The sequence below is a fragment of the Oncorhynchus nerka genome, linkage group LG15, assembly GCF_034236695.1.
Source record: "Oncorhynchus nerka isolate Pitt River linkage group LG15, Oner_Uvic_2.0, whole genome shotgun sequence".
Taxonomy (NCBI): domain Eukaryota; kingdom Metazoa; phylum Chordata; class Actinopteri; order Salmoniformes; family Salmonidae; genus Oncorhynchus; species Oncorhynchus nerka.
In genome coordinates this window covers 33,305,320-33,331,046 of record NC_088410.1, presented here as the reverse complement: position 1 = coordinate 33,331,046, position 25,727 = coordinate 33,305,320, and the positions used below count along the sequence as shown (strand labels likewise).

Here is a 25,727-nt window from a genome sequence, read left to right as displayed (position 1 = left end):
TATAAAGGTGATTTTGTTCTAATGCATCCCGGTACCTCAGATCTCCGAAAAATACTGTCCAACCCATTGGGTATCTCATCGCACCCTCATATGCCATGTCTTGAAATAGGCATATAGACGGACTAAAAGTACATTTATATTGTAAAACTTCTGACAGCCAACTTTCTAACTCCATAACTTTTGGACATTATAGCACTGCAGAAGGCATTAATCATTGAGCCACTGTTAGTTTTGCACTTAAGACATGACTCTGCTTTTATGATGTACCAAAGTGCACATTTTGTCTCTTGTATATTAAATTCTGTACATTAGTTTAGTTACAGGCCGGCTCCAGGCATAAGCGATATTAATGGTCGCTTGTTTTGGAACTCAGTCGAGGATAGTCGAGGATAGTAGAATTACACAAGGTGCAAGTTCTAAATGTTGTGTATCAACAGTTTCTTGTTTTGCCAGTCACTGACAATTAGCCATGTCAGCTAACAAGTTTTTAATTGTAGTAATCATGTCCGAATACCGACCGGGCATGCAGGACATGTGCCCTGGGTCCCTGACCCCCAGGGGGCCCCCATTGATAACGTGTACACAATGCACAGGTACTCACAAGACCAACGGACATGGGAACAGTAACCGACAAGACAATGGTGAACAGAGGGCACATATATACAATTACTAATGAGGGGGAATGGGAACCAGGTGTGCGTAATGAAACAGTTCAGTGACACCTAGAGGCTGGTGATTTAGACCTCCGGAGCTGGTGCACGGAATGAGCAGCAGTACCGGCGGAATCCATAACAGTCACTCTCACTCACATACCATTAACATGGCATAAGTCATGGCAAAATGTGTAGAATTGCACTAAATAATATAATACAGTTGTTACATTTGCTCTCCGCCCTATGGCAAAAATGTGTAGAACTGCAGAAAACTTGCTTTAAAACTGCAAAAAAATCTCTGCACCATGGCAAAATAGGTAGAATTGCATGAAATGTGTTATAGAACTGCAACATTTTCTTTACGCCCCATTGCAAAATGTGTAGAATTGCAGGAAAAAAAACATAAAATACGTACATATTTCACACATTTTGTTTGCCCACTTGGTGAAAATGCCCCTCCACCAAATCTCGCTTAGGGCTCACAAAAGGCTACCGCTGTACCTAGTGCTGTACCTAGTTAGTTATGTTCCAACACTCTCTTCATCTGTGCCAATATCAGTTATTTTTAAGTCTTGGTTCCAATAGTTTATATTTTTTTCTAAGAGATAGGTTTTCTGCAGGGTTATGTATTTCTTACCTATCAGATGAGTATCACTTTATGACTTAAATAGAAGTCCCTCATATTGTTAGTGTTCTTAATTGTGAAGTTGTTCATGTTCTCAGCTCCATCCTTTGAAAACAGACACGTGAAATTATTCTGGGGATGAGCATTCACATCTTCATCAGACCAGAGAATCTTGTTTTTCATGGTCTGAGGGTCTTTAGGTGCCTTTTGACAAACTCCAAATGGGCTGTCATGTGCCTTTTACTGAGGACTGGCTTCCGTCTGGCGACTTTTCCATAAAGGCCTGATTGGTGGAGTGCTGCAGAGATGATTGTCAATTCTGGAAGGTTCTCCCATCTCCACAGAGGAATTCTGGAGCTCTGTTAGAGTGACCATAGGGTTCTTAGTCACCTCCCTGACCAAGGCCCTTCTCCCCCAATTGCTCAGTTTGGCAGGACGGCCAGCTCTAGGAAGAGTCTTGGTGGATCCAAACTTATTTCATTTAAGAATGATGGAGGCCACTGTGTTCTTGGGGACCTTCAATGCTGCAGAATTTTTGTTAGTACCCTTCCCCAGATCTGTGCCTCAACACAATCCTGTCTCAGAGCTCTACAGACAATTTCTTCAACCTCATGGCTTGGTTTTTGCTCTGATATGTACTGTCAACTGTGGGACCTTATATTGACAGGTGTGTGCCTTTCCAAATCATGGCCAATCAATTGAATTGACCACAGGTGGACTCCAATCATGTTGTAAAAACATCTCAAGGATGATCAATGGAAACAGGATGCACCTGAGCTCAATTTCGAGTCTCATAGCAAAGGGTCTGAATACTTATGTAAGTAAGGTTTTTCTGTTTTTTATTTTTAATATATTTGCTAAAAATCTAAAAACCTGTTTTCGCTCTGTAATTATGGGGGTATTGTGTGTATTTATTTAATACATTTTAGAATAAAGTTGTAATTTAACAAAATGTTGAAAATACTTTTGCCATTCTGTTATGAGTTTTGTTATTATTTTATTGTTGTAATTTATTACATTTATGGATCTGCAGGGGACTCAGATTTTCCTCGTTTTAATAATATAATCAAAATAACTATTTGATCCATGGAACTTGGAAGCACTGAATTGAGTGAAGTGTGTTGTGATTTGAGTAAGTAGGGGAGTTACTTTCTCCCAGAATGTCAAATAGAATGATATCATCTCCACACCAATGTCTTAACAGTGTCTAATATTTATGTTCGGGTGATTTATATGTTGCATCCTAAGATGCTGGATTCTTCTGCAGAAGACTCCGAAGTGTACTTATAATAAACGGAACAGATTTATTTCATGTTCACCATAACACATTCCAGTCGACCACTCTCTACAGTGTCTTCAGCCCAACTCACCAATCCATCATTGAACTTTTACCCGCCCTTGTATCGCGTAATCCAATCACTTCAATGCCAGAACGGAAACCCCATTGTCATTTGTTAATTCAAATAACTGAACCCCTGCATGGAAATCCCATTGGCTATTTGCAACCATTTTAAATCTAAACTCATTAACACACAATACATTTCTCAATACACCACATTCTATTTTTAGTGATCATTTTTCTGTTTGCTGATAGTTACTTTTTGAAGGGATTTGTTTGACAATAAGATGAAAACATCATGATTGGTTGTGTTCATGCCAAATTAAAAGGTAATATAAAAAAATATACAGTTAAATGACGTCTTTACTATTAGGCCCCGAAACTCACAGTATAATTAGCACTATGTTCACCACCATCAACAAAACACCAAATGGAATTTGTGGAAGAATGGTGTTGCATCCATAGCAATTAGAACACTCGGGATCTCTATGGTTGCATCTTTCCAATAGAGTTCCAGACACTTGTAGGCATTGTCTGACGTTTGATGGCGTCACTTCTACAACACACAATGATGCCAACCGAGGTGCATTGAAGCTGTTCTGGCTCTTGGTGGCCCAGCATCCTATTAAGCTGCTTTATGTTGATATTTCCTTTATTTTGGCAGTTAGGCTACATGTAAGTTCCCAGTTCGTTTGAAATGATCATTAAAACGTCACAATGCTTGGAACATGTTTGCTTTCATTTTGTCACTAAAAAAGAAGGATGGGGAGCAATACATTCCGGGATTGGATATGCTAGAGCGTCAGAAATGTACAGTATGTTGGTGAAGGTATTCTTTCGGGCTAGGCTATTGGTAATCAAATAACAAGTAGGACCCCTCTTCGTGCTATTAAAATGTCTTTATTGAGGTGCCATGTTAGCATTAAAAAAGTACATTGGTCCTTGATCTTTGATGTGGCTGTCAAAATGTATTAAATACACACATCGACTTGTGAGTCAAGACAATACAGCCACATCTCAATGGTGCTAGTCAGCTAGACTTCTCAACAGAAGAGTTATCCTCGAAACTTCATCCTCGGCCAATGAAAGACGAAGAGACTATACAGTAGCGCCGTGCAGCTGCAGGAGAGTTGTCAGTCTCCTAGTAAAATACTTGAAGACACTGGGCGCCTGTCTCCACTCCATCAAGCGCGTGCCAACGATACGCTACTAATCAGTAAAGTCCACTACAAGAGCGGAAACGTTTATTATATTTTCATGGATCTCACAAATAATAGTAGTACTAGAATTTTTATGTGCAAGATGGAACTGTAAATATGATTTGTTTTATCAGTGAGTTCTAGCCACTACAATATTATTTAAAAACAGCAAGACAGTTGCGTTATTAACTGCTTGAGAATTTTCCCTGAGCATAAATAAACACTTGATCTTTTTTTCTTTACCCAGATTTTATTGAGATTAACATCGGAAGTTATCAATGGATTTCTATAATGTGTCGGTATTGTATGATAGCACCTCACCGGTTGCAGTGAACTCATCTGAATCTTCAACAGGTAAGCATTTATCATGGTTGAATATATTTGTACAGTAGGCTATTCAGTATAGCAATTAAACAACCAGATTGTAGAAACGTGTAATGGTCACTGCACTGAATGAAATCTTTGCTCGTTTAAAAAATAATTAATAGCCTACAATGATTTCACTTTATCTTATTATGGCACACATAATGTAGGCTATAATGAAAGCTACAGTCATCCTCTTTTTATTTTCATTCGTTTTTCCTTGAAGACGTTAATGGTTGGTTTCCTTCACTGCTCTGTCTAACACTTGTTATTCAGAGGGAAATGAAAATCTGTCTAGTAGCTTCCTGAAGGCACAGCTAGTGCCAACCTTTTCCTTTTTGAGTGACTTGTTTTTCGTCGGAATGGCTCATTCTCTACCTTAATCTCAAAAGAGCCATGAAAATTCCTGTGAACTTTTAGTCACCACACACATACAGTAGCAGCTATGTTATTGCGTTTTTTTGTGTCAAAGATACTGTATATAGCACATACCAAGGGCACTAAAATATATATTACTGGGAACTGAAATATTTTCACAGGTTTGGTTTATGGATAGCCTATACTGTATACGATGCATCACGCTTTATTACAATGTTCCTCGGCTGCTCGTAAATTCTACCAAAGTCCTGACTTCAGTGTCTGGAAAGTCTGTTTTGATGTTGTCGGCAAGATGTGTTGATAATGAGGGGGGCTGTTTTCAAATCCAAACAGTAGGAGATCTCAACAAGCCGCCTGATCCCGCGAGCTGACATGAATGTGGTATAGCAACACAGTGGCTTCAGAAAGTATACAAACCATTTGACTTTTCCACATTTGGTTGTGTTACAAAGTGGGATTAACATGGATTTAATTGTGTTTTTTTTGTAATCAATCTACACAAAACACTCTGTAATGTCAAAGTGGAAGGAAAACACAACTATTCAACCCCTTGAGTCAATACATGTTAGAATCATCTTTGGCAGCAATTACAGCTGTGAGTCTTTCTGGGTAAGTCTCTAAGAGCTTTCCACACCTGGAATGTGCAAGATTTGCTCATTATTCTTTTCAAAATTCTTCAAGCACTGTCTGGTTGTTGATCATTGCTAGACAACCATTTTTAGGTCTTGCCATATTTTCATGCGGATTTAAGTCAAAACTGTAACTCGGCCCCTCATGAATATTCATTGTGTTCTTGGTAAGCAACTCCAGTGTAGACTTTGTGTTTTAGGTTATGGTCCTGCTGAAAGGTGAGTTCATCTCCCAGTGTCTGATGGAAAGCAGACTGAACCAGGTTTTCCTCTAGGATTTTTCCTGTTCTTCACTCCATTCCATTTATTATTTATCTTGAAAAACTCCCCAGTCCTTAATGATTACAAGCATACCCATAACATGATGCAGCCACCACTATGCTTGAAAATATGGAGAGTGGTACTCAGTAATGTGTTGTATTGGATTTGCCCCAAACATAACACTTTGTATTCAAGACAAGCCACATTTTTTGCAATATTGCTTTAGTGCCTTGTTGCAAACAGAATGCATGTTTTGGAATATTTTTTTTATTTTGTACAGGCTTCTTTCTTTTCAGTCTGTCTGTCAGTTAGGTTATTATTGTGGAGTAACTACAATGTTGATCCATCCTCATTTATCTCCTATCACAGCCAATAAACTCTGTAACTGTTTTAAAGTCACCATTGGCCTCATGGTGAAATCCCTGAGCGGTTTCCTTCCTCTCTGGGAATTGAGTTAGGATGGACACCTGTATCTTTGTGGCGACTGGGTGTATTGATACACCATCCAAAGTGTAATTAATGCTCAGTGGGATATCCAGTAGGTGCTCTTCTTTGTGAGGCATTGGAAAACTTCCCTGGTCTTTGTCGTTGAATCTGTGTTTGAAATTCACTGCTCGACTGATGGACCTTACAGTATGTCTGGTGTATGGAGATGAGATAGTCATTCAAAAATCATGTTGAACACAATTAGTCCATCCAACATATCTGACTTGTTGAGCACATTTTTATTCCGCACTTATTTAGGCTTGCCATTAAAAAGGGGTTGAATACTTATTGACTCAAGACATTTCAGCTTTTCATTATTAATGAATTAGTAAACATTTCTAAAAACATAATTCCACTTTGACATCAATGGCTATTGTGTGTAGGCCAGTGACAACACATCTCAATTGAATCCATTTTAAATTGCGGTTATAACACAACAAAATGTGGAAAAAGTCAAGGGGTGTGAATAGGGCTGTTGCGGTGACCGTATTAACGCCACACTGGCGATCACGATTCATGAAGGCAGTCAAATTCCATGTGACCGTATAGTCACGTAATTAGGCTTCTCCAAGCTCTGATGCTGCTGATGGTTATTAGTAGCCTACCACACTTGCTAACTGGTATTCAGCACTCCATTGTCCCTCTAATCACTCTGACTTAAATGCAAATGTGCTCGAAAATCTAATCAAACACTTCATGAGAGCCCATGAGCTCATGTTGCACAACATTTCTATAGGCTATGCAATTGGGGGAAAAACAAAGTGATGGCCTCTATAGAAAAGAGGACGATCCCATCAGCTTTCTTTAAGGCTAGGCCTACTACATTTATTTCTCAACTTTCTTAATATTAACCACATTGCTTATCTTTACAACAGAAGTATAGCCTTCCTAGCTGGAATGAATATGAACCTCAGAAAAAACACCCTCCATTCGCTATTTAAGTGCATAGAGGGGATGCCTCTGGGAAATTTGAGGCATTATCAAGTGCTTGTCAAATTGTGAATGAGAGACTGATGAAGTGTGTACAGCCTGCGTAAAAATTTTAAAAAGTAGAGCGCAAGCCTTTCAAGCAAATTTTTTCAAGTCATCATGAGTCACCTCATGCAGCCTTACAATGTATAAAAACTCTAAACACGTAGCCCAATGTTTGTAGAACAACTAAAGTTACATGAATAAATCTAAATGAAGCATATAGGAGTACCTATTTCTTTGTTAACCGCTCAGAACAGAATAGCCATATGTGCGCACTCCCTCAAAATGCGCACTCCCACTCCCCCTTATTTTATTCAGCTTTGTTCAATTGTATTCTTCATACTATAAAGTAATATAAAATGAAGGCACAGAATTCTAAGCAAATCTTGTCTGCTAAATTAACTAGTGTAGCATACAGCCATTTGGCATAGCCAGATCAGGACCTAACATAAGCATACTCAGAGTATGCTATTCTGTTCTTCTGAAATAGACTACATTTTCTTCGTGTTTCTTTAGTGAAGGTTGTGAAGGTGTAGGCTATATTTCATGGATTTATTAGTCTTTTTTAAATGTAGATGTTCCAAAAGGTCTGCATCAGGCTATGTGTGCCATGATATGCATCAATTACCATGACACCAACCGTTATTTGCTTAACAATCACCAAAATGGTTTATATTTGCACCTTTGGTTTTTTTAGTTCATGGAGGAACCTATAATGGGTCAATGTAGCTACTGGTTCCTGGAGGAACTGTGGAGGCGTGGCTTAGTATGGGTGTGGCTTTAAGTTATATATTTTTTGGCCACCCGTTAGTGCAAATGTCATTCCTGTTCAACTGTTCTGTTGTATTGTCATCACATGTTAAAGTTGAACACTAACAGTTTTGTAGATTCAATGAAGAGGTGTATGAGTTGCATTAAAGCCTATCCAAATCCCAAAGTTGGAACAGTTACCACTGTATGTAATCAGCAATGTTAATTTGAATATGTATATTGAACAGAAATATACGTGCAACTTGCATTGATTTCAAAGATTTCACTGAGTTACAGTTCATATTAGGACATCAGTAAACTGAAATAATTGTATTAGGCCCTAATATATGGATTTAACATGACTGGGCAGGGGTGCAGCCATGGGTGGGCCTGGGAGGGCATAGGCCCACCCACTGGGGAGCAAGGCACAGCACATCATTATTAGTTTTCCTCCACAGAAGCGCTTTATTATAGACAGAAGTACTCCTCAGCACATGTGTAATGATCATGCTTTTTAATCATCTTATTGACATACCAAGATTATCTTGGCAAAGGGGAAATGATCACTAACAGGGATGTAAACACATTTGTGCTCAACATTTGAGAGAAATTAGCTTTTTGTGCATATGCCAAACTTTTATTTCATCTCATGAAAAATGGGACCAACCCATTACATGTTGCGTTTATATTTTTTGTTCATTATAGTATAATCTAATTTGTTCAAAACAGTGGCAGGAGGTGCAGCAGTGGTCATTCTATTTTTTACATGGAAAAGTCATATTGGTGTATTTATGCATTTATTCAAATGCAAATACTGAAGAGCTCAGTGACTTTAAACATGGCACCGTCATAGCATGCCACATTTCCAACAAGTCAGTTCATCAAATGTCTGTCCTGCTAGAGCTACCACGGTCAACTGTAAGAGCTGTTATTGTGAAATGGAAACGTCTAGGAGAAACAACGGCTCAGCCGCAAAGTGGTAGGCCACACAAGCTCACAGAACGGGACCACTGAGTGCTGAAGCTCGTAGCACATAAAAATTGCCTGTCATTGGTTACAACACTCACTACAGAGTTCCAAACTGCCTTTGGAAGCAATGTCCGCACAATAACTGTTCATCGGGAGCTACATGAAATGGGTTTCCATGGCCGAGGAGCCTCACCCAAGCCTAAGATCACCATGCACAATGCCAAGCATCAGCTGGAGTGGTGTAAGATTTGCTGCCATTGGATTCTGGAGCAGTAGAAATGCTCATTTGTCCTGGGATATAAACATTGAGTTGTTATTTTCCCTGAAATGCACAAGGTCCTCTACTCCAACAATTAATCCACATACAAAAGGGTAAAAGTTTGTTTTCTAGCAATCTCTCCTCCTTCAGGCTTCTTCTTCTTTGGATTTTATATGGCGGTTGGCAACCAACTTTAATGTGCATTACCACCACCGACTGGCCTGGAGTGTGGACCTCAGTTAAACTTTCAGTCACCCACGTGGGTATATGCTCTTCAAAACCAATGAGGAAATGGCACATGGGTATAGGCTCCTAAAAACCAAAAAGGAGATGGGAAAGGCGTGACTTAAGCGTCACAAATAGAACCAAGTTCTATTTTAGTGCCTGGCCATGCAGGTGATCATTGACGCGCACGATCAGTGTGGGTGCAATGATTGAATAACATGTACAGTTGAAGACGGAAGTTGACATACACTTAGGTTGGAGTCATTAAAACCCGTTTTTCAACCACTCCACAAATTTCTTGTTAACAAACTATAGTTTTGGCAAGTCGGTTAGGACATCTGCTTTGTGCATGACACAAGTCATTTTTCCAACAATTGTTTACATACAGATTATTTTACTTATAATTCACTGTATCACAGAAGTTTACATACACTAAGTTGACCATGCCTTTAAACAGCTTGGAAAATTCCAGAAAATTATGTCATGGCTTTAGAAGCTTCTGATAGGCGAATTGACATCATTTGAGTCCATTGGAGGTGTACCAGTGGATGTATTTGAAGGTCTTACCGTCAAACTCAGTGCCTCTTTGCTTGACATCATGGGAAAATCAAAATAAATCAGCCTAGACCTCAGGAAACAAAATTGTAGACCTCCACAAGTCTGATTCATCCTTGGGAGCAATTTCCCAACACCTGAAGGTACCACGTTCATCTGTACAAACAATTGTACGCAAGTATAAACACCATGGGACCACGCAGCCGTCATACCGCTCAGGAAGGAGACGCGTTCTGTCTCTTAGAGATGAACGTACTTTGGTGCAAAAAGTGCAAATCAATCCCAGAACAACAGCAAAGAGGTACAAAAGTATCTATATCCACAGTAAAACGAGTCCTATATCAACATAACCTGAAAGGACGCTCAGCAAGGAAGAAGCCACTGCTCCAAAATCGCCATCAATAAGCCAGACTACGGTTTGCAACTGCACATGAGGACAAAGATCATACTTTTTGTAGAAATGTCCACTGGTCTGATGAAACAAAAATATAACTGTTTGGCCATAATGACCATCGTTATGTTTGGAGGAAAAAGGGGGAGGCTTGCAAGCCAAAGAACACCACCCCAACCTTTGCTGCAGTAGGGACTGGTGCCATTCATAAAATAAATGGTATCATGAGGAAAGGAAAATTATGTGGATATATTGAAGCAACAACTCAAGACATCAGTCAGGAAGTTAAAGCTTGGTCGCATATGGGTCTTCCAAATGAACAATGATCCCAAGCATACTTCCAAATTTGTGGTAAAATGCCTTAAGGACAACAAAGTTAAGGTATACAAAGCCCTGCTCTCAATCCCAAAGAAAATTGGTGGGCAGAACTGAAAAAGTGTGTGCGAGCAAGGAGGCCGACAAACCTGACTCAGTTTCACCAGCTCTGTCAGAAAGAATGGGACAAAATTCACACAACTTATTGTGGGAAGCTTGTGGAAGGCTACCCGAAACGTTTGACCCAAGTTAAACAATATAAAGGCAATGCTACCAAATACTAATCAAATGTATGTAAACTTCTTGTCACGACTTCCACCGAAGTCGGCTCCTCTCCTTGTTCTGGCGGCGTTCGGCGATCGACGTCACCGGCTTTCTAGCCATCGCCGCTCCATTTTTCATATGTCCATTTGTCTTGTCTTGTTTTCATACACACCTGGTTTTCATTTCCCCAATCAATCTAATTGTTTTTAACCCTCTGTTTCCCTTCATGTTTTGTGTGTAATTGTTTTCATGTCTAAGGATGTTCTTTAGCGCTTTACTTTATTGTTCCATGTTTTTGAGCGCGTTTGTTTTGTTGTGCTCCCGTTTTGGAACTTTAATAAAGTGCACTTTATTTATCATACTCTGCTCTCCTGCACCTGACTTCGCCTTTAGACACGTCTGACCCACTGGGAAAGTGATGAAAGAAATAAAAGCTGAAATAAATCATTCTCGCTACTATTATTCTGACATTTCACATTCTTAAATAAAGTGGCGATCCTAACTGACCTTAGACAGAATTTTTATTGGGATTCAATGTCAGGAATTGTGAAAAACTGAGTTTAAATGTATTTGGCTAAGGTGTATGTAAACTTCTGACTTCAACTGTATATGTAGCAAAAAAGCTGTAAAAAAACTACAAGATATGTGTCCTCCGAAGAGGGAGGTGGTGGAGGGGTTAATCATTTAAAAAAATAGTTTTAAAAAGTGATATTATTAAATATATATATATTTTTATAAAAAGAGTGTACCACCTGGGTCACGGCAGCCAGGCTGTAAATTGCTGCTTGACAGGTCTGGTTTCTATGATATTTCATACCGGTACTTTAATAACATTCTCTTCTGCTGCTCTTGTGTCCCTATAGGGGTGGGTCATGATGCCTACTACAACAACGCCATCTTGCCCACCATATTTGGCATCATCTGTTTCCTGGGCATTATAGGTAACTGCATGGTCATCTACACCATCCTGAAGAAGACCAAGTGCCGCGCCAAGCAGACCGTTCCCGACATCTTCATCTTAAATCTGTCCATCGTCGACCTCCTCTTCCTCGTCGGTATGCCCTTCCTCATCCACCAGTTGATGGGCAACGGCTCGTGGTGCTTCGGCGCCACTATGTGCACAGTCATCACCGCGCTGGACTCCAACAGCCAGATCGTGAGCACCTACATCCTCACGGTCATGACTCTGGACCGCTACCTGGCCACTGTCCACCCCATCCGCTTCAACTACGTTCGGACACCGTGCGTGGCAACCGTGGTTATCGTTCTAGTATGGACGCTGTCGTTGCTGACCATCATCCCGGTGTGGATGTACGCGGGCCTCATGCCTCTGCCTGGCGACCTGGTGGGCTGTGCCCTGCTACTTCCCGATCCGTCTACCAACATCTACTGGTTCACACTCTACCAGTTTGTCTTGGCTTTCGCTCTGCCTCTCCTCATCATCTGTGTGGTCTTTTTCAAGATCCTCAAGCACATGACCACCAGCGTGGCCCCCTTGCCCCCCAGGAGCCTGAGGGTGCGCACCAAGAAAGTAACCCGTACGGCAGTGGCCATCTGCCTGGCTTTCTTCATCTGCTGGGCCCCTTACTACATCCTCCAGCTGGTTCACGTTGGAGTCCAGAACCCCAACCCAGCCTTCTCCTACGCCTACAACATAGCCATTAGCATGGGCTACATTAACAGCTGCATCAACCCGTTCCTCTACATTGTGTTGAGTGACACCTTCAAGAGGCAGCTCATCGTGGCCATGCGGCCAGTCCACAGGAAGTTCCGGGTCAACCCCACCAGCACCACGGAGGGTAGTGTTAGTCTGAGATTGACCACTGACAGACCCCAGCAGGATCAGAGCTCCAGGGAGCTGCTGCCTGCCAATATGGCCGACCACTGAGGCCTGTTGTATGACAATTTTAGTTTTGTTGAACCTTTATTCAACAAGACCTCTTTACCCAAGGAGACCTGGTGTGGCCAGTGGAAGAAGGTATGAGATCAGTGTACAAGAACGGTGTATGGGGACAATCTATGGACCAGTGTATAGGAAGAACTGTGTATGTCATCACTGAATTTAAATAGTGTACAGGAATGAACAGTGTATTAAATCAATGTATGGACCCGTGTACAGGGTAGGGTTGCAAACATCCAGTAACTTTCCCCAAATCCCCTGGTTTTCCCGAAATCCGATTTGAAAGATTCCCTGAATCAGGAAGTAATAAGCAGGAAATCCAAAATCCTCCAACCAGGATTTCTATAAAACTTTGTAATTTTGGGAAAGTTGACAGATTTTTTGCATCCCTAGTTTTCGCAAACCTAGTAAGTACAGTCCGAGACATTTTACTGGATCACTGTATGGGATCAATGATGTATGTCTACATGGGAACAGTTAATGGATCGATCAGAATAGAAGAGTACAATATGTGTGGCATCAGTGAGTAGGATCAGGCTGAGCCTGAGAGGAGATGTTTAACATAGTCAGGATGAGATTATTGAGTACCGGCCAACACATGGTACTCAGTACAGTAAACATAGGTACTGAAACATAAGGACATAAAAACAAATATTTTCTAATGATATTCAGTGGATAATGGAAAAGTGTGAGAGTCAAGATGATTCATAGCTAAATGTACGAATCAATGAATAAATACATACAGTCATAAATTACCCGCATGAGGATGACTAGTTTGATATTGTATTAGGTATTGTAATTCCAATTCTTCATGGAAGGCAGGTTTTAGCACAATCCCTTACTGTAGTTTTGGTTTGGCAATCTAGCTAATGTATGTTAAATTTCATTTCAATGTACAATGTTCACATACCACTTATATTGTACAGTATGCTCAGTACCTAGTACCTACACTGCAATTGCACCATAAATACATGTTTCAGCTTCACTGAATGTTGTGTAGTACTTTTTATCCATACATTTGTACAGTGTCTAATAAGTAATCATGTATGACCATTCGGTGTGGATGTTTTGTAAATATATATGTTTATATTAATATATATATAGATACTGTATGTTTTAGTGTAATTGTATTTCTATATACAGAATCAGAGGTTTTTTTTTTTATTCGTATTTTAACGTCAAGTTAAAATAAATATGGTTCAAACTCAAACTTCTCATCACGGTATAGAGACAGGCAATACTAACTATAATTTCATGCATAACCAGTGCAATCCTCATATTAATCATACATTTGCTTAATTAATTTTGCAATGCCAATGAAATTAGGCATTGCGGATTCTCCTGTCTGAATTTCTTTGATAAATTGTTAGTCTTTGTTTAGCTTTGACACTTCAAATCTCACTTTGAATCTTAATCTGATTCCTCTCCCTTTTTACAGATTTGTCTTTTTTGAAGAGAAAGTTGGAGATATACACAAAAGTATACCAAACATTCCTTTTTTATGTCTCTATTTTAGTTTGGTCAGGGCGTGAGTTGGGGTGGGCATTGTGTTGTTCTATGTTTTTGTATTTCTGTGTTTGGCCTGGTATGGTTCCCAATCAGAGGCAGCTGTTTATCGTTGTCTCTGATTTAGAACCATACTTAGGCAGCCTGTTTTCCCACTATGATTTGTGGGTAGTTGTTTTGTCTGTTTCGGTTGTTCTTTTTGTTACTTTGTATTTTTAGTGTTCAGCGCTATTAATAAAATAAAATGACGAACACTTACAACGCTGCATATTGGTCCGATCCTTCATACTCCTCCTCAGAAGAGGAGGAAAACCGTTACATACTGAGCATCAATTTATCGGGGGATGGACTCTACAAGGTGTTCAAAGCGTTCCACAGGGATACTGGCCCCATGTTGTGTTTCCCGCAGTCTGGATGTCCTTGGGTGGTGGACCATTCTTGACACACACGGGAAACTGTTGAGCGTGAACAATCCAGCAGCGTTGCAGTTCTTGACTGAAACCGGTGCACCCGCCACCTACTACCATACCCTGTTATAAAGGCACTTAAATATTTTGTCTTGCCCAAAAAACATCTAAATGGCACACATACACAATCCATGTCTCAATTGCCTCACGGCTAAGAAATCCTTCTTTGACCTGTCTCCTCCCCTTCATCTACACTGATTTAAATGACAAATTTAACAAGTGACATCAATAAGGGATCATAGCTCTTACCTGGATTCATTTGGTCAGTCTATGTCATGGAAAGAGCAGGTGTCCTTAATGTTTTGTATACGGTACTCAGTACTTTTATAAAATGCATTTATTAAAGCAGAAAATGGGTGACAAAACAGGCAGTCAATGGTATTGTATTGGAAAAATACGTCACATTGAACTGTAATTTACAGAATATGTTTTAAAGATCATCACTTTAGAGAAGTCTGATGTATAACCGATTGTGAAAGACTCAGCATCTGAACCGTTCTTGGTACAAAATTTGTTTTGTTGAAAATATCAATAGATCTTTTCAAAGTGAACAATTACTTTGAGCTCAAAGGTGACATTATTTCACTGTAAATTATTTTGTGCTTCAAGGGTAAAAGTGGGTGTATTGAAAAGTGTATTGAATCCACAAGATGTTTGGGTCGATCTTGGTATGTCAAAAATGTATTAAAGTATGTCCAACTTGATGGTTGTGCTCTGACAAAGGACCTTGCTTCAAAACGTTGCCCTTAAGTAGACCCAACAATAAATATCATTAAAGGGAATTATTGCTGTTACCATCCTGAACCTTTTAAGATGTCAGTTAAAGTCAATTGGGTGTTTACTAGTAATGCAACATGGTAAACGTATCACGTTTCAGGTAAGACCCAAATGCAGACTGTGTTGAAGTAACAATGTTTATTACAGCAACAGGGACAGGTAAACGACAGGTCAAGGCAGGTAGGGGTCGATAATCTAGAATGGTGGGGCAACAGTACAGGACGACAGGCAGGCTCAGGGTCAGGCAGAGGTTGGTAATCCAGAGTAGGGGCAAAGGTACAGAACGGCAGGCAGGCTCAGGGTCAGGGGCAGGCAGAGTGGGCAGGCAGGCTGGCTCAGTCAGGACAGGCAAGGGTCTAAACCAGGAGGGCGAGAAAAAGAAAGACTGGAAAAAAGCAGGAGCTGAGACAAAATGCTGGTTGACTTGACAAATAAGACAAACTGGCAACAGACAAGCAGAGAACACAGGTATAAGTACCCAGGGGATAATAGGGAAGATGGGCAACACCTGGAGGGGGGGTGGAGACAAGCACAAGGACAGGTGAAACAGATCAGGGCATGACAGAATTTGAATATGGAAATTCATATGTTGACATGTTTTATGTAGACTGGGAACTGACAGTAGCTAGCTATGGATACTCCTTTCTGAGAACCTTGTATTATGGTTATTCTTGTCAAGTAATACCTCGCCATCGCAACCATCTGTCTCTCATGGCAGCATTCATTTTCTCCTGTTAAAACAGAATCAGGCATCAGTCATAGGTCATGGTTATACTATCACTGTCATTGTGGTTTTCAAAAAAAGATTTCCAGCAGGGTGCATTATAAAGATTCCCAGCAGGGTGCATTATAAAGATTCCCAGAGGGTGCATTATAAAGATTCCCAGCAGGGTGCATTATAAAGATTGCATTATAAAGATTCCCAGCAGGGTGCATTATAAAGATTCCCAGCAGGGTGCATTATAAAGATTCCCAGCAGGGTGCATTATAAAGATTCTCAGCAGGGTGCATTATAAAGATTCCCAGAGGGTGCATTATAAAGATTCTCAGCAGGGTGCATTATAAAGATTCCCAGAGGGTGCATTATAAAGATTCCCAGCAGGGTGCATTATAAAGATTTCCAGCAGGGTGCATTATAAAGATTCCCATCAGGGTGCATTATAAAGATTCCCAGAGGGTGCATTATAAAGATTCTCAGCAGGGTGCATCATAAAGATTCCCAGCAGGGTGCATTATAAAGATTCCCAGAGGGTGCATTATAAAGATTCTCAGCAGGGTGCATTATAAAGATTCCCAGCAGGGTGCATTATAAAGAATCCCAGCAGGGTGGATTATAAAGATTCCCAACAGGGTGGATTATAAAGATTCCCAGCAGGGTGGATTATAAACATTCCCAGCAGGGAGCATTATAAAGATTATAAAGATTCCCAGCAGGGTGCATTATAAAGATTCCCAGCAGGGTGCATTATAAAGATTCCCAGCAGGGTGCATTATAAAGATTCCCAGCCGGGATCATTATAAAGATTCCCAGCAGGGTGCGTTATAAAGATTCCCAGCAGGGTGCATTATAAAGATTCCCAGCAGGGTGCAATATAAAGTTTCCCAGCAGGGTGCTTTATAAAGATTCCCAGCAGGGTGCAATATAAAGTTTCCCAGCAGGGGGCATTATAAAGATTCCCAGCAGGGTGCCTCAGATGCAGCATGCAACAGATGAATGGCATCTACACTGAGTGTATAAAGCATTCAGAACACCTTCCTAATATTGAGTTGTACCCCCCTTTCCCTCAGAACACCTTCCTAAATTGATTGTACCCAGAACACCTCCCTAATATTGAGTTGTACCCCCTTTCCCTCAGAACACCTTCCTAATATTGAGTTGTACCCCCTTTCCCTCTGAACACCTTCCTAATATTGAGTTGTACCCCCTTTCCCTCAGAACACCTTCCTAATATTGAGTTGTACCCCCCTTTCCTCAGAACACCTTCCTAATATTGAGTTGTACCCCCCTTTCCCTCAGAACACCTTCCTAATATTGAGTTGTACCCCCCTTTCCCTCAGAACACCTTCCTAATATTGAGTTGTACCCCCCTTTCCCTCAGAACACCTTCCTAATATTGAGTTGTACCCCCTTTCCCTCAGAACACCTTCCTAATATTGAGTTGTACCCCCTTTCCCTCAGAACACCTTCCTAATATTGAGTTGTACCCCCTTTCCCTCAGAACACCTTCCTAATATTGAGTTGTACCCCCTTTCCCTCAGAACACCTTCCTAATATTGAGTTGTACCCCCTTTCCCTCAGAACACCTTCCTAATATTGAGTTGTACCCCCTTTCCCTCAGAACACCTTCCTAATATTGAGTTGTACCCCCTTTCCCTCAGAACACCTTCCTAATATTGAGTTGTACCCCCCTTTCCCTCAGAACACCTTCCTAATATTGAGTTGTACCCCCCTTTCCCCTCAGAACACCTTCCTAATATTGAGTTGTACCCCCTTTCCTCAGAACACCTTCCTAATATTGAGTTGTACCCCCTTTCCCTCAGAACACCTTCCTAATATTGAGTTGTACCCCCTTTCCTCAGAACACCTTCCTAATATTGAGTTGTACCCCCCCCTTTCCTCAGAACACCTTCCTAATATTGAGTTGTACCCCCTTTCCCCTCAGAACACCTTCCTAATATTGAGTTGTACCCCCCTTTCCCTCAATATTGAACCCCCTTTCCCTCACACCTTCCTAATATTGAGTTGTACCCCCTTTCCCTCAGAACACCTTCCTAATATTGAGTTGTACCCCCTTTCCCTCAGAACACCTTCCTAATATTGAGTTGTACCCCCTTTCCCTCAGAACACCTTCCTAATATTGAGTTGTACCCCCTTTCCCTCAGAACACCTTCCTAATATTGAGTTGTACCCCCTTTCCCTCAGAACACCTTCCTAATATTGAGTTGTACCCCCCTTTCCCTCAGAACACCTTCCTAATATTGAGTTGTACCCCCTTTCCCTCAGAACACCTTCCTAATATTGAGTTGTACCCCCTTTCCCTCAGAACACCTTCCTAATATTGAGTTGTACCCCCCTTTTCCTCAGAACACCTTCCTAATATTGAGTTGTACCCCCTTTCCTCAGAACACCTTCCTAATATTGAGTTGTACCCCCCTTTCCCTCAGAACACCTTCCTAATATTGAGTTGTACCCCCTTTCCTCAGAACACCTTCCTAATATTGAGTTGTACCCCCTTTCCCTCAGAACACCTTCCTAATATTGAGTTGTACCCCCTTTCCCTCAGAACACCTTCCTAATATTGAGTTGTACCCCCCTTTCCTCAGAACACCTTCCTAATATTGAGTTGTACCCCCTTTCCCTCAGAACACCTTCCTAATATTGAGTTGTACCCCCTTTCCTCAGAACACCTTCCTAATATTGAGTTGTACCCCCTTTCCCTCAGAACACCTTCCTAATATTGAGTTGTACCCCCCTTTCCCTCAGAACACCTTCCTAATATTGAGTTGTACCCCCTTTCCCTCAGAACACCTTCCTAATATTGAGTTGTACCCCCCTTTCCCTCAGAACACCTTCCTAATATTGAGTTGTACCCCCTTTCCTCAGAACACCTTCCTAATATTGAGTTGTACCCCCCTTTTCCTCAGAACACCTTCCTAATATTGAGTTGTACCCCCCTTTTCCTCAGAACACCTTCCTAATATTTATTTATTTGTATTTATTTCACCTTTATTTAACCAGGTAGGCAAGTTGAGAACAAGTTCTCATTTACAATTGCGACCTGGCCAAGATAAAGCAAAGCAGTTCGACACATATAACGACACAGAGTTACACATGGAGTAAAACAAACATACAGTCAATAATACAGTATAAACAAGTCTATATACGATGTGAGCAAATGAGGTGAGATAGGGAGGTAAAGGCAAAAAAAGGCCATGGTGGCAAAGTAAATACAATATAGCAAGTAAAACACTGGAATGGTGGATTTGCAATGGAAGAATGTGCAAAGTAGAAATAAAAATAATGGGGTGCAAAGGAGCTAAATTAATTAATTAATTAAATACAGTAGGGAAAGAGGTAGTTGTTTGGGCTAAATTATAGGTGGGCTATGTACAGGTGCAGTAATCTGTGAGCTGCTCTGACAGTTGGTGCTTAAAGCTAGTGAGGGAGATAAGTGTTTCCAGTTTCAGAGATTTTTGTAGTTCGTTCCAGTCATTGGCAGCAGAGAACTGGAAGGAGAAGCGGCCAAAGAAAGAATTGGTTTTGGGGGTGACTAGAGAGATATACCTGCTGGAGCGTGTGCTACAGGTGGGAGATGCTATGGTGACCAGCGAGCTGAGATAAGGGGGGACTTTACCTAGCAGGGTCTTGTAGATGACATGGAGACAGTGGGTTTGGCGACGAGTATGAAGCGAGGGCCAGCCAACGAGAGCGTGCAGGTCGCAATGGTGGGTAGTATATGGGGCTTTGGTGACAAAACGGATTGCACTGTGATAGACTGCATCCAATTTGTTGAGTAGGGTATTGGTATTGAGTTGTACCCCCCCCCCTTTTCCCTCAGATCACCTTCCTAATATTGAGTTGTACCCACCCACGAGGCAGTTCTTGACACACTCAAACCGGTGCACCTGGCACCTACGACCACACCCCGTTCAAAGGCAATTACATATTTTGTCTTGTCCTTTCACCCTCTGAATGGCACACATACACAATCCATGTCTCAATTGTATCAAGGCTTAAAAAGCATTCATTAACCTGTCTCCTCCCCTTCATCTACATTGATTGAAGTGGATTTAACAAGTGACATCAATAAGGGATCATAGCTTTCACCTGGATTCAGCTGGTCCGTCAATGTCATGGGTGCTGGTCAAAAGTAATGCACTATATAGGGATGAAGGTGCCATTTGGGATGCAGCCAGTCTGTGTTCCTCTTCCTTTGTTGCTAGGCAGAAACTCTTCATTACAGCCGTTGTTTTAGAGAGGAGTTTGGAGAGAGGATAACTATGGTTCCATGGGCTTTGACAAATGGTCTGATCAGCGTGCTCACATTGCAGAATATAGTTCTCACAGGCAGGCTGAGTTTGTAATGGACCAATGCTTAACAGGAAGAGAGGGAATCAGCTGACGATGACTCATCAATACACACCAGTTGCAGTACCTGTGTTGATTGGTGTTAGAGAGCCTCATGTTGCGATGTTGTTGATTGTACAGAGCGAAGTAGAGAGAGCCTATAGCAAGTTGTCCCATCTGAAGGCAACTATTAGATGAGGTTAGAGTTGTGTGTGTGCAACTACGTACCTCTCTTTCATGAGATGAAGGAGACACATAAGATTCTTAGAACTAATCCTTTCAAAAACCTTGCCTTGAGGCCCAGTTATAACATTAATCAACCACACAAAGGATGGAGGGTGAAAAGGTAGAATGGAAGAAAAGGAACAAAGTAGCATATATCTGCAATTACTAAATAATACTACGAATTACTGTATACTTGGCGAAAGTGCTATCGCTTGGAGCAGTGTGCGGGTACTAGGAGTGAGTACTAGGAGTGAATACTAAAAGGAATTCACAAGAGATGATTCATTATGCATTTCCTCTTGCCCATGGTCAGCAACAGGAGGTAGTTCAGGCACACTTAAACCAATTATCAAGGCTTAATTGAGCTTTCATTAAGTATTCATAAGCACTACATAGATGGATCACCAATTATTTATAAGCAGACACATACTACATTAAAGGAGCTGTAGAAAGTCCTTTTATCTGGCCTTTGACAAAAGTAGCGTAACCCCTTTAAATAGCATAACATTTACTTGAATGAATTATTTCTGAAGCATCTACAGTATATAGCCCTTTTGATTGACAAGCAGCTCCATCATAATAGAACACAGACATAAACCAGGCCTGCTAACTTAACCAGTGTGTTTATAATGGATTTTCAAATAGAGAGCATATTGTATTGAGTGTGACTCCTGGAGGTTATCATGCAGTGGTGCATCATTACATCCTGATTCCAGATCAGTCTGTGCTGTCTTGTCAATAGGATGTCAATGTTGTCAAGACAGTACAAACAGATCTGGGACCAGGCTAGAGCATCATTTAGGATGAATGGGGGCCTAGTTTCATGTCGTCTCCACAGAGAGAGGTCACAGTATGGGATCAATGTGTGATCTGATCAACGGATCTTCTTATATAACTGGCTCCCCAGGGGAGCATAGCATATATAGCTAGAGGGTGTGTGTGTGTGTGTGTGTGTGGGACAGTACATACAGATTGTTGAGTCTGGAGGGGAAAACGAAGAAATACATTAATATGATTGAATATGGTTTCTTAATAATCCATCTTATTTTGTTTATGTGCTCACACTGCATTAGATCTCAAATGGCTTCTCAATATCAATCACGCACAGCATGTGCCATGTTCCAAGAACATACATGTTTTTTGATTGAATATGGTATACCCTCGGTAGTTTGCAACTGACATGGGTAAAGTGATCACATTTGAAGTCTTAATTATGTCACATGTTGTTGTTTTTTAAAGATTGATGTTGTTTTTCTATGCAGATGAAAAAAACATGCAATTATTCCCAAGCATAAAGTTTTTTTCTGGTTATAATCAGGGAGCATATATTCTGGGTTGCATTGACAAATTCTGTGTACTTATGTTTCTAGAGAAAATAAAACAGACGGTAAATTCATTACAAGAAATATGTTTATGAATAAATACAATTGAGTATGGTCTTCAAAGAATTAATTTTCTTAAATAATACTCAGAAATCAAACAAAGTTATATTTTACCTTGAGTGGGCTGGATTGAAAACGTGCTTGGCATCTGGAGAAAAGAAATTCAAGTGTAGGGTTCTCAAAGCCTTCAGGCACTAAAGGAGCCTTCAGAAGCCAACCCAGCGCAGAGCAGACACACTACAGGAGAGAGAGAACACACACATGACCTCTCTCTGGAGGGCATCATCTTTTTTGAAGTGTAGATTCTGAGAATAGCAGGTCAGTCAGTACTGCATGGGTGGGAGGTGTGTGTGTGTGTGTGTGTGTGTGTGTGTGTGTACACCTCACAGTCACACAGATCTGAAGTCCTGATTCGGCTGCAACATCAATTGCGGTACTTGATGTCTCATCTTGCCCCAGGAACTATTCAATATTAAATTACTCTGTGTGTGATATGACTATATGCAGAAAATACAATGAATAGTACAGATTCTATTAAGAGCCATAGTTTTAACTTATAGGACCTAACGACTGTCAGCACGTGATTATTATTAAGTTTCCATTAAATGACGTCATCACCTGAAGACTGGAGGCGCTCGCTGAGAGTTGGATTAAGAGAAAAGCTCCAAAGTCATTAAAGCTCCATAGTCATTAAAGCTTCATAGTCATTAAATCTCCATAGTCACCATAGTCATTAAGCTCCATAGTCATTAAAGCTCCATAGTCATTAAAGCTCCATAGTCATTAAAGCTCCATAGTCATTGAAGCTCCATAGTCATTAAAGCTCCACAGTCATTAAAGTTCAATAGCCATTAAAGCTCAAAAGTCATTAAAACCCCAAAGTCATTAAAGTTCAATAGTAATAAAAGCTCCATAGTCATTAAAGGTCCATAGTCATTAAAGGTCCATAGTCATTAAAGTTCAATAGTCATTAAAGCTCCATAGTCATTACAGCTCCATAGTCATTACAGCTCCATAGTCATTATAACCCCATAGTCATTAAAGCTCCATAGTCATTAAAGCTCCATAGTCATTAAAGTTCAGTAGTCATTAAAGCTCCATAGTCATTAAAGTTCAATAGTCATTAAAGCTCCATAGTCATTAAAGTTCAATAGTCATTAAAGCTTAATAGTCATTAAAGCTCAAAAGTCATTAAAGCTCAATAGTCATTAAAGCTCCATAGTCATTAAAGCTCCATAGTCATTAAAGCTCTATAGTCACCATAGTCATTAAGCTCCATAGTCATTAAAGTTCCATAGTCATTAAAGCTCCATAGTCATTAAAGCTCCATAGTCATTAAAGCTCCATAGTCATTAAAGCTCCATAGTCATTAAAGCTCCATAGTCATTAAAGCTCCATAGTCATTAAAGTTCAATAGTAATTAAAGCTCCATAGTCATTAAAGCTTCATAGTCATTAAAGCTCCATAGTCATTAAAGCTCTATAGTCACCATAGTCATTAAGCTCCATAGTCATTAAAGCTCCATAGTCATTAAAGTTCAATAGTCATTAAAGCTCCATAGTCATTAAGCTCCATAGTCATTAAAGCTCCATAGTCATTAACGTTCAATTGTCATTAAAGCTTCATAGTCATTAAAGCTCCATAGTCATTAAAGCTTCATAGTCATTAAAGCTCCATAGTCATTAAAGCTCTATAGTCATTAAAGCTCCATAGTCATTAAAGCTCCATAGTCATTAAAGCTCAATAGTCATTAAAGCTCTATAGTCACCATAGTCATTAAGCTCCATAGTCATTAAAGTTTAATAGTCAAAGCTTCATAGTCATTAAAGCTCCATAGTCATTAAAGCTTCATAGTCATTAAAGCTCCATAGTCATTAAAGCTCTATAGTCACCATAGTCATTAAAGCTCCATAGTCATTAAAGTTTAATAGTCATTAAAGCTCCATAGTCATTAAAGCTCTATAGTCACCATAGTCATTAAGCTCCATAGTTATTAAAGTTCAATAGTCATTAAAGCTCCATAGTCATTAAAGCTTCATAGTCAATAAAGCTCCATAGTCATTAAAGCTCCATAGTCATTAAAGCTCCATAGTCATTACAGCTCCATAGTCATTACAGCTCCATAGTCATTAAAGCTCCATAGTCACCATTGTCATTAAAGCTCCATAGTCACCATAGTCATTAAAGCTCCATAGTCACCATAGTCATTAAAGCTCCATAGTCATTAAAGATCCATAGTCATTAAAGATCAATAGTCATTAAAGCTAAATAGTAATTAAAGCTCAATAGTCATTAAAGCTCAATAGTCATTAAAACGACATAGTCATTAAAGCTCAATAGTCATTAAAGCTCCATATTCATTAAAGCTCCACAGTCACAATAGTCATTAAAGCCCCATAGCCACCATTGTCATTAAAGCTCCATAGTCACCATTGTCATTAAATCTCCATAGTCACCATAGTCATTAAAGCGCCATAGTCACCATAGTCATTAAAGCTCAATTGTCATTAAAGCTCCATAGTCATTAAAGCTCCATAGTCGGCTTCCACTAGATGCCAACAGTCTTTAGAAAGAGTTTCAGGCTGTTTTTTGGAAAAATGAGCTAGAAGTTGTAGTTTTTCTAAGTGGCTCCCATTTTGGCTGTAGTGTTTCCATGCGTGTGGGTGAAAGTGCGTTCTTTGTTTTTTATCTCCGGTAATGAACATACTATTCTCCGTCTTAAATTGTATAGTTTATTTATGTATTAGGGTACCTGATGTTTGATTATAAACATTGTTTGACTTGTTAGGATAAGTTTATTGGTAACGTTTGGGATTCATTTTGTGTGCATTTTGAAGGAGGGAAACTGGTGGCTATGGAGCTTTAATGACTATGGTGACTGTGGAGCTTTAATGGTGAAGCTCGCCAGCTAAACTGAGTTTTTATGGATATAAAGAAGGACTTTATCAAACAAAAGGACCATTTGTGATGTAACTGGAGTGCCAACAGAAGAAGATCTTCAAAGGTAATGCATTTATTATATCGCTATTTCTGACTTTCGTGTCGCACCTGCCTGGTTGAAAAATGTTTTTCATGTTTTTGTATGTGGGGCGCTGTCCTCGGATAATCACATGGTGTGCTTTCGCCGTAAAGCCTTTTTGAAATCTGACATTAATAAGAAGTTAAGATTTATTTTGATGTATAATACTTGTATTTTCATGAATGTTAAATATTTATATTTCTGTCATTTGAAATTCGAGCTTGGCAATTTCACTGGATGTTGGCCAGGTGGGACGCTACTGTCCCACCTGCCCATAAGTTAAAGCTCCATAGAGGGCTGATTTTCTTTCCACTTTGATGTTTAATTGAGCAACAAGAGTGGCTATTAAAGGACATCAGACGTAATTATATTATTACATTAGCCACCTTCTAGGGACTGAAGTTGAGCCTTCCTCATTTAAAAATCAGAAAAGTCACCTAGAACTCAATAACTTTAAGTAAACCCTTAGGATGAGGGTAATATGGAAAGTACTGCACTGCGAGTTAACGGCAAAGTCAAGTCAAACAAACCCAATGGCCCAGTGGCCTCATTGGCAAAGCTTAGGATGCTGTTCCTTCTCGTTTCCAAGAACAGGGCAATGTTCTGTCCGTTGTGTCCATTATCTGTGTTCTGTATGGTGGTCATTATCTCATTTAACCCCATTCATTCTACTGGGTCTGACAGTCCACTCTCCAGACCAGAACACAGCCATAAATCAAGCCAACATGATCACATACAAGAACACACTGG

General features: G+C 40.2%; 1 protein-coding gene across 1 annotated transcript; it reads left to right on the top strand.

The window, feature by feature from the left end:
* Window positions 1-4,094: 4,094 nt before the first annotated feature.
* Window positions 4,095-12,521, top strand: LOC115143576 (melanin-concentrating hormone receptor 1-like). The gene is made up of 2 exons (XM_065000779.1): window positions 4,095-4,170; window positions 11,497-12,521. The coding sequence occupies exons 1-2, from the start codon at window positions 4,095-4,097 to the stop codon at window positions 12,519-12,521; spliced, it is 1,101 nt and encodes a 366-aa protein (XP_064856851.1).
* The last annotated feature ends 13,206 nt before the right edge of the window (window positions 12,522-25,727 follow it).

Bases quoted from the DNA above. Each gene is read 5' to 3' on its own strand.
- LOC115143576 (XM_065000779.1), top strand. From the start codon at position 4,095: ATGGATTTCTATAATGTGTCGGTATTGTATGATAGCACCTCACCGGTT. The intron at 4,171-11,496 runs GTAAGCATTTAT...GTGTCCCTATAG, and splicing joins CTCATCTGAATCTTCAACAG to GGGTGGGTCATGATGCCTAC.